The 9,211-nt window shown below is 38.0% G+C and overlaps 1 protein-coding gene across 1 annotated transcript; it reads right to left on the bottom strand.

The window, feature by feature from the left end:
- Window positions 1-514: 514 nt before the first annotated feature.
- Window positions 515-8,842, bottom strand: FAM46D (family with sequence similarity 46, member D). The gene is made up of 2 exons (XM_010572400.1): window positions 8,750-8,842; window positions 515-1,782 (listed from the first exon to the last, which is right to left on the bottom strand). The coding sequence occupies exon 2, from the start codon at window positions 1,761-1,763 to the stop codon at window positions 588-590; it is 1,176 nt and encodes a 391-aa protein (XP_010570702.1). The 5' UTR covers window positions 1,764-1,782; window positions 8,750-8,842; the 3' UTR covers window positions 515-587.
- Window positions 8,843-9,211: the final 369 nt, after the last annotated feature.

Genomic DNA, 9,211 nt, shown 5'->3' with positions numbered 1-9,211 from the left:
GAGGGACCTCACATCTCTAGTTGGACCTGAACAGTGATCAGACTAAAGCCTGTAAAGCCAAGCTCAAACCACCAAGAGACAGCCCATCAATGCGTATTTTCAAAAGGTGCTGCAAATAAATGTTGCTGGAACTGCATGGGTATAACTGATGGATGATCTGCTTTAATGTACCCAGTACACTATCACTTCTAAAATCAGGCATTTCTGCTGAGAGGTATTTTATTGGCTTAATTTTTCATTTACACTATTTAAATTTGGCTTAAGAATTTTTTTAGAACCCAGAACTTAGTGTGTTTCATTTTATAAAATTAGAACAATTTATATCCTTCTCTTTTCATTGGAAAAGAAAAAAGTATAGCCCAAACACACATAGGGATATAAATACTTCATGAATGATAGCTGTTTCACTTATTTTACAATCTGCTTAAAGGTGATTTAGACATTGATGAACCAAATAACTTTGGCAACTTGCACAAAAATATGTCCTTAAATGAAAAGTGATGATAAAACTTGCTTTAATGAGGCCTTTATTATGGAGAGAACTGGAAAGAGAGAGGCGTGTAAGTGCTGAGGAGGTTATCGTGTTCCTAAACCATGCCGCTTTGCATTTGTATGTGAAATGGGTATGGCTGGTAGATGATAGGTGGTTGTCCGTGAGCAATGTAGTAATTGCTGAAGTTTCTGTCGCTGATATATGGAGCAGGCTGATAATAGCATGTTACATTGGCTGCATTTGGGATGATATTTTGCTCTCCGAGTACTTTTAAAGCCAGAATTGTGATCATATTCAGAGTTTGTCTTCGTTCATGTCCCATGAGACAGACTGTGCTCTCGTTTACAACTCCACGCAGAGTCATCAAGTAGTCATACTTGCTTTTCTCTTCCCCAATGAAGTGGTTGCGCAGATATGACTCAATTTTCCTCTGCTGCTCAGCAACATCTGGAAAATCAATGAAGAACCTGGAGCACATGTAACGTTCCAGAGATTTAATTTCAGCCTCATCTGCTGGCTTAAAGTCACGAACCAGGAGATTGCTGTACTTCAGGAGGCCACCTCCTCTGATTTCCTCCGGGTTCCTTGTAGAAATCAGTTTGTATTTTAAGTGGTCCATTGCTTCGTTGAAGTCTCCATACATACTCTCGGCAATGACAGTGGGGTGAGAGTCTTCTGTCAGTTTGCAGTCTGCTGCTGTGTAAACATTTAGTATGGAGTCCAGTATGATTTGGAAGGAGTCCACGCTAAACTCAAACTGCCGTCTGAGTGAGTTCACAAACTTTAATTCTACATTCTTGCCACTGTTGTTTGACAGCGAGATGAGACTCCAGCGATCATGGTCGGTAGAGACTTTGACCATCTTCTGCACATAGGCATCTTTCATGGTCTGAGCAGTAATTTTTTCCTTATTAACACATTTTGGCAAGAAGTCCAATAGACAATTAAGAACTGCTTCCTTAACAACCTGGAACTTGAGCTCACTTGGAAGTTCCACCCCAAAAATGATGTCTAGGTCCTTGTAACTGGTTCCATTCTGCTTTACTAGGATGTGACTGGCTGTCGAACCGTTCAGGCGGATATCTCTAACATTGATTTGCTTTTCAATGAGCTGTTCCTTTACCACATGAATGATATCCTTTGGCTTTACATCCAGTGTTGGAAAATTTCCTCTCCCATGAATAGGTATGACCTCAGCTAAAACTTGATCCAGGATTTTAATCTGATCCCAGGTGAGACTACTGAATCTGTGGTCTGAGTCCTCAGTCATTGTGATGTCGGTTGGCTAACTAGGGAGAAACAGAAATTAAGAGACAAACGTTAGAACTTACTCAAATACAAGAAAGCCTGACATTTCACTCGGTTATAACAAACATATAACTTCCTTCCTCGGCACAGTGACAAAGCAGTTCATTTTACAGAGACACAATCCCAGTTAATGGTCTGAGTCAACCACTACACTTGTCACAGGCTTTTAATTGAATTTTAATGTACTCAGGTTTTAATCCTGCTGAGAAACCATTGTGTTATTGTATAATCCATGACTCAAAGTAAATGCAGTAAGCCGTATAGATTTCATTTAAACCTACTCAAAGGTTAATAACATGAAATACTTGGCGGTTATAATGAAAGTCCAAATAAATTTCACTGTGAAGAGCTAAAATGAGCAAAATGAGCAAATTTGTTCTTTCTGTCCTGCCTAGAAATCTCCCTCTATCTTCAGTGACTTGCATACTTAAAAATACTGAAAGATCAGGAAGTTTTTTTAAAAAGCAGGAATGATGCAACATGCTCATTGTTTATCTAGCCACATGTCTTGGATGCACTTTAGTCTCTATGGATCATCTATACACGTGTCCTTTAATACCACTTGTTACAGTTTAAGAACTGGATATCTGATAATTTTTAAGCTGTTTCCACTATGTTTCTGAGGCAAAATCTTTTCCTTCTAAGCCATTAACCGTGTTCCTAGATTAATGTGCCAATGCTGCAAGTTATGGTTTGCAAAACCGATAAGAAAACCCCTTCCAGTCTGCACTGATACTCTAAAACTTCTCAAGAAAGCCTGTAAAGAAGCACCTATAGAATACATGGGATAAAGTTCAGGCTCTGGAATTCCTCAGTTTAAAATTATATTTTGTCTCCATATCATCATATTTAGCAATCAGAGAGACCTTAGCATGGATAATTTATTTACATTTTACAATGAGGAGGAAAAAAAGGTGCAAACCCCACCATATTGGTTTTAAAATGTTTCTGATTGATCATATGCAAACTTTAATTACATTTTTGTAATGGAAATCTGAATGCTTTATTTTTGTAATTTTATTTATGTATACTGTGAATATAATTAAACACAATCATACAATTATGTGATTACAGTAAGTATATAAGAAGTACATTTAAGGAAGTACAAAAAAGAAAAACATTGATGGGCATTAGGTGTCTGAGGTGTAATGAAAGATACAAATCTTCATCTTACTGTCTCCTGACATTAATGTCAGTATTACAGAACAGAAACAGTTCAGAGGGCTAAAAACCTTCCAGACTCCATGGGTATCATTTCATGCTGTGCCCCCTCATGTCTCCTTACGCTTCTTCAGTTCTTTTGGGGTAGTTAATGCTCAGACGGTTAAATCAGAAAGGTTTATTGCTAAATCCTATCATACAATTTTTCAATACTCTTTCATAAATTGCATAATAACTCACAGGCAGATATTGTGATTCACTGATAGCTTTCTCCTTAACCCCAGTGCTTGGCTGCTGTGCCTCAGTGCATTGAGTCTGAAGCTGTATTTGCTGCTCTGAGCTACAGGTGAAGGAGGAGAACATTTATGGACATAGCAGGACTGCTCTCCATCACTCAAGAGAGCAAAAATTCTTTAGTCAATACTGTTATTGGGGCATTTCTTTACTCTCCTGAGTCAGATGCGGGTCTGCTCAACCCATGGGAAGCTGCTGTTTAGACAGTTTATAGGTGGAGGTACAGATACTGAAAACAACTTTGATTTCTAAAAGGAATTTCTTTTTTCTGCACAAATATTATAATTTTGCTTTCTCCTTTAACGTTGTGTGTGTTAATCAAGGCTTGTTTTAAGAATATTTCTGTTGGGTTTCTGCAAGCTTAGTCCAGTGAGAATTCAGGGAAAGTAAAAGTAATTTTAAAATCATTGCAATAAAGTATTGGCTACATAGAAAGGGTGTTTAGGTCATTGCTGTTGAAACACTACCTGAGGACCTAAAAAGAAAACAGAAATAAAGATCATTGTATTCCTTAATACTGCATACAAACAGGATGGGAATTATACCATGACACTGAACTTCATAATCTATTTGCCACAGAAGAACTATGAAATCCCTTGCAGGTAGATGGCTGTTTCTCAGAAGGCAGCAATCAGGACCGCTGCCCAGACAAAGGTGTGTCTCCCAGCCAGGCTGATGCAAAGCTGGAGTTTGGAGGGACTGAAGAAAAGTGACTGCAGATGCGAAACTCAGGTCGTGGTCAGGTGTGACCTGAAACAGCTCAGTGTGAAAGAAGTGACTTTCAGGTATCTGCCAACACTGCAAACATATTACTGAAACATCGAGAAGTGTTTCTGCAGACAGATGGCTAAAATGTACTTTTTCAGCTAAAGCTCAAGAATAAAAATAAAATCATACTGAGTAATAACACTACCAAAAAGTCTACGCTGTTGTTTCTTAATCAGTAGTGACTACATGTGTACATTGTCTTATATTTTCCTTCCCTTGCCTTCAGATTCCACATTCTGGAATATTTTAGTAATTTCAAGTAACTTGTGAACTGACAAATGGCTTGGGAATATTACAGAGCTATTTTTCACATACTTCTACTAGAGTTTCAGCTCCCAAGTAAGCTAATCAAGAGCATACGTAATTTCAAGCACCTTTCTGGCCTCATTACAAAGAATGGAACTAACCATATGTTTGAAATTAAATGCATGCTTTGAAAGTTGGCTAAATCAGGACCAAAAAGTTGGTAGTTTAATTGCCACTGAACTGACGGTGTGAAGCTCTTGGATTCAGTCCTATACTTCTGGCACAACCATGTAGTTCCTGGCATTGTTTACGTAGCATGTAACTCCATATAAGTAACATACAAATATACTTATGTTTGCGTACATCCTCAGAAATACACACATTCCTGCAGGCATTTAGAAGATACGACATTCGAACTGAAAGGGAGAGAAATTGCCATCCATACCACCGCCTATATTACATGCTTATGACTTTACCATTAGCTATTTATTATTATGATTCCACGCTTATTCCTTTATTACCACAAAATTACCAAAAGCTTCTATCCATGCTTCATAGCCTTTATGACATCCCAGTACACGTTTATCATAAAAAACATCTGTTACAGAAAGCCACTGTGAATTTTGGAAGTAGCACAACACTGGATGGAGTGAGAAGGTTGGGAGGAGAGGTTTTTGTATAAAATTTTTGCTGCCATGTTTGTCATCTGTGTTATTGATGTGTCGGATTATGGTGGACCAGCTCTAGCGATCTACTAGCAAGCTTACAGTTGTCAGAATTGTTGTATAAGCAGTAGTTTTTGTCATGTGATTTGTCTGATATTGCAAAACTTTGAGAGAGTTTTTCAAGGTTAATGCTGTGGTGTCAAAGAAAGGGCTTAGAGAAGGGAATGTTAAAATTCAATCCCCTTTTTTAGCAGGGACCATCTTCAAACACTTTTTGAAAGTCAGAAGATGGACCTATCCCTAAATAAGCTTGGAAATCCTTCCTTTACTGCTACATGATTTTAGTTGTTTTAGATTTTATTGCAATATACTAAGATTTAAAAATTACAGGAAAAGGTAATGTCAGTAAATATCTCTTCTGTGTTGAAGAGTCGTGCCTCAAAATATCAATTCTCTAAAGTGATTCCTGGAGAATCCGGTGATGCTTTGTGAGTTCAGAGCCTCAACATTAATGTCTGGGAAATGTCTTATGATAAATACTAAGAATTTTGTGCTGAAATAATGCCTTCAACTTTGACAAGTAAGGAAAATGTCCTAGGAAAAACAGGAATTAAGTTGTCAAGAATATAATTAATTTACAGATAGACCTAAGTAAATCTTTTAGACCTAAAGAAACCTTTTTTATCATTATTATTATTATTATTATTATTATTTACTGATTTGCTTCCAGTTTGCAACCCACTACACAAAGCTGCACTTTCCTAGAAGGACTTTCTCTTGTTCTTTTCCTTAATCTTGTCTGGCAACAAGAACAATTTCCAGGCAATTTTATAGTCATTAGGAACCTTATTTCTTAAGGCAGTGGCAAATTTATTTACCAAGGTGCTCAGGCTAAAGTCAGGAGTTATTATTAATGCAAGTAAGCCTCAGTTACAATAAATCAGCAGCAGTATTGAGGCTACAATTAGTCAAAGCATTTTGTAAAACAGGAGAGATCAAGGGATGAAGGGAAGGCAACTCACTGCACGTGACCACAGCAGCCAGATGAAGCCGAACACAAGCAAGTGCTGAGGTTGGGTTGGTTAATGGGAAAAGAGGCTGGAAAACCACTTCATTCTTTGGAAACTGGTGATGTTCGCAACGGAGGATGATCCCTGGAGGCAGCTGTATGTCATTGCCCCTTTGCCAGCAGCAGCATTATGCCATTTAGGGTAACCGTGTATGCGACACAGACTTTGAAACCTCTTACTCGCCAGCACCCACGGTCCCAGCCTTTGCTAGGTCTGCCCTGCTGCACCCTGTCAAAGAATTCAGTTTCTGTAACTTCTTCCACCTGAATACCTAAAAGCATTTCATGTGTTTTACATTCAGTGTTTTCCTATCTTAAAGTCCATACATGGGCAAATGGAAGGCTGCATGAACACTAGCACCACAGCAGTGAAAGGAACAAATAGCCTTTGAAATTGTGTATTGTAAAGAGGGGTTTCTTTTCCTCATTTCATCAGTATTTGTAACTTACTGAGACTATCTCCTAGTGATTTTTCTTAGTTTTTTGTTTATGGGATTTAAAATGTTTCTGTAAACTGCAATGGACACTGAATCCTGCTCGATTTAAGATCTCTGTCAGACAAAGTGATGAGGAAAAGTAGTTTTCGGGATGTTTTCTTTTACATATACTGGCTAGAGAAGCACAGAATAAGACGGATCAAACCTAGTCAAGTTTTGTGATATATTATCCTTACTATAAGTTTAGAAAAATATCTCCCTGCTTCGAGTTCCAACTTGTCCTTGAATGGTCACCTTCAGCTGATGAAGCAGTTGCAGTGTGGAAAAATGCTTAGTTACTGTGGGATCATTAAACATAGTTTTGCTAATTTTTATTATTTATTTTTATATTGAAATTAGAGGCTCTAGTTTTCTTCAGCAGGTTTTGGACCAAACAACTATGAGTTTGGTTTTACAATGATGCTAAAAGATTTAGTTAAACACCTCTTAGCACTCTGCCATACACCAGCTTCATCAAAAAAATAAAAGCAGATCTGGCTTTATATCTGAATGAAGAAAATCTGCTATGCTAATGATAGCTTTTGCATTCCACACAACTTTTATAGAAACAGATACAGTCTAGAGGACAGTCTCATCAAATTTAGCTCATATTTTACCAATAAACTATTTACAGTTCTCTTTTTATATACGCTATAATGTTGCTTCAGTGTATTTTCAAAGGTTTTCAATGTGCTGGTATTCTCAAGCAGAATACATCTGAAATAGTTTCTGTGCAGCTGTGTTAGCTCCATTCTCTTCCCTTTGCTTTTATCTGCTCCCGTATTTGTCTGTTTTACAACGATTATATGGAATACTTTAATGCTCCAATTGTCTTTGTTTGCACTCGAAATCGGTCGCAAAGGGACCTTTTACAGATCAAGCAAAATGTCTTGTCAGCTGCCGTAGTTGCCTTGCTTTTGGGGGTTACCCCAGAGATGCTCAAAGTAACTATTGCAATTCTCCCCTCAGATCTCTGCATTGGTTTTCCTGCATACACATTATATGCATCACTAATAATTTCCCTGATGTCTTGCTAAAGCTTTATTTAATTCAAAGATACATTTCTCTATTAAGCTGGACATTTTAAAGTATTCTGCATGCTCACTGACTTAAGGACTGCAGCTGGCATAAGCTCTGAAGGCAAGAATGTCAAATGCAGAAGGAGTCCCAGTCATAATTTAAATGTGTATGAGACAAGTAGATGCAGTAAAGCATCTGGGGCATCCTAAATGGGGACATATTTAAACTGGTTTGACAGTGTTTTTCATGAGTTTTTCCTTCCATTAATGTTAATGCATGCAGTGAAGATACTGTTTATTTATCCCGTTATCATGAGATAACGCATGAGTTGCCATAAGTTTTCAGTACAGTTACCATCTAGTTACCCTGAAATAACAAATAATAACTCAAGGCCATATGCTCTTCTCCTGTGAGATAAGGTTGCATGGTGTGCAAAATACACTTAAGCTGCAAGCAGTTTCCATGGACTATGCCACAGAATATCACCTTCAGGGTCAGAACAAGTAAGCAGAAAAGAAGGACAGACTTTATCAACAAAAATGTGTTCTACCTTTTCTCCAACCCAACCTAAGGAACAGGGAAAAGCAACAGAGTCATGTACCAGCCTGCACTGCCCCTTCTCCCAAATGAAAACAATTTGCAGAGAAGTACCACCCAAGGGCAGCCATAGCCTCCTATAGCACAAAGCTGGGAAAAAGAACTGAGTAGCCTACACCTCTACTGGAACGTTACAGGATATTGGCTCAATGAGCTGGGAGTTCTCAGAAGGGACAAAATAACTAAGGAGTTTAATTTGGGCAACCAGTATGAATACATAATCTGTGTTACATCATCCTGGAGATTTGGGGTTTTTTGGATGTCAAATTTTTCCATCATGACTCACAGTACACTTGTTCTTAGCTGCATGTGGATCCCCTCACAGGGCAACATTTTCAAGGCCAGATATATTACGCCTTAGTAGCAGTTCCCGCAATACACAAGGTTCCTTCTTACACGGCCTCCAGGTTCAAACAAACCAAGCCCTTGCAAATAGCATGGTATGAGGCACAGTCAGGTCTTCTCATTTGCTCTAAAATAGTTTAATAACTTTAACGAAAATAGGTGTGATATGGAATATTTGGTCTATCTGGGGCTGTGGTCATCACTGAGAAGCTACTGCTTTAGGTAAAGATTTGTACTACCGAATGCGTACAATGGACTAACTCCTGAATAACATTTCCAGACAGAAGGCAAAATCTCACAGACTTACCGTGGCAGGACGATTGGCAAGCATGTATTTCAGTGGAGTTAATAGGATGACTCACTGGATCCTTTGGTAGAAAATATGAATTGTCATCTTGTCACTGACAAAAACACGGACCTCCCGGGGAAAGCTGCAGGAAAAAAAAAAACCAACAAAAAATAACATTCATTTTGAGATAAATGTTAACTACCAGTCACCTGCTGTACATAATAAATCATGCATTAGAACTTGGCAGTCCTGCAGTCATAACAATAGCCTTTTAAGTAGGAAATGATAAGGTAAAAGCAGTGGAAAGGCACAGAAGTGCTTATAAAGACTCTGGGTTTCAGGTCATACTTAATCTTCTGCAAGGATGTTAACAAACTTGCTATTTTCTCTATGAGATATTGAGTAAGAATTTAATATTATTAATAGACATGCAGATTAGCAGGGACATAGTGGAATCATACTAAAAAATAGGACTAATAA

This window comes from Haliaeetus leucocephalus, unplaced genomic scaffold, assembly GCF_000737465.1.
Source record: "Haliaeetus leucocephalus isolate CR32 unplaced genomic scaffold, Haliaeetus_leucocephalus-4.0 Scaffold340, whole genome shotgun sequence".
Taxonomy (NCBI): Eukaryota; Metazoa; Chordata; class Aves; order Accipitriformes; family Accipitridae; genus Haliaeetus; species Haliaeetus leucocephalus.
The sequence above is the reverse complement of the archived record's forward strand: the minus strand, read 5'-3'. Positions and strand labels throughout refer to the sequence as shown.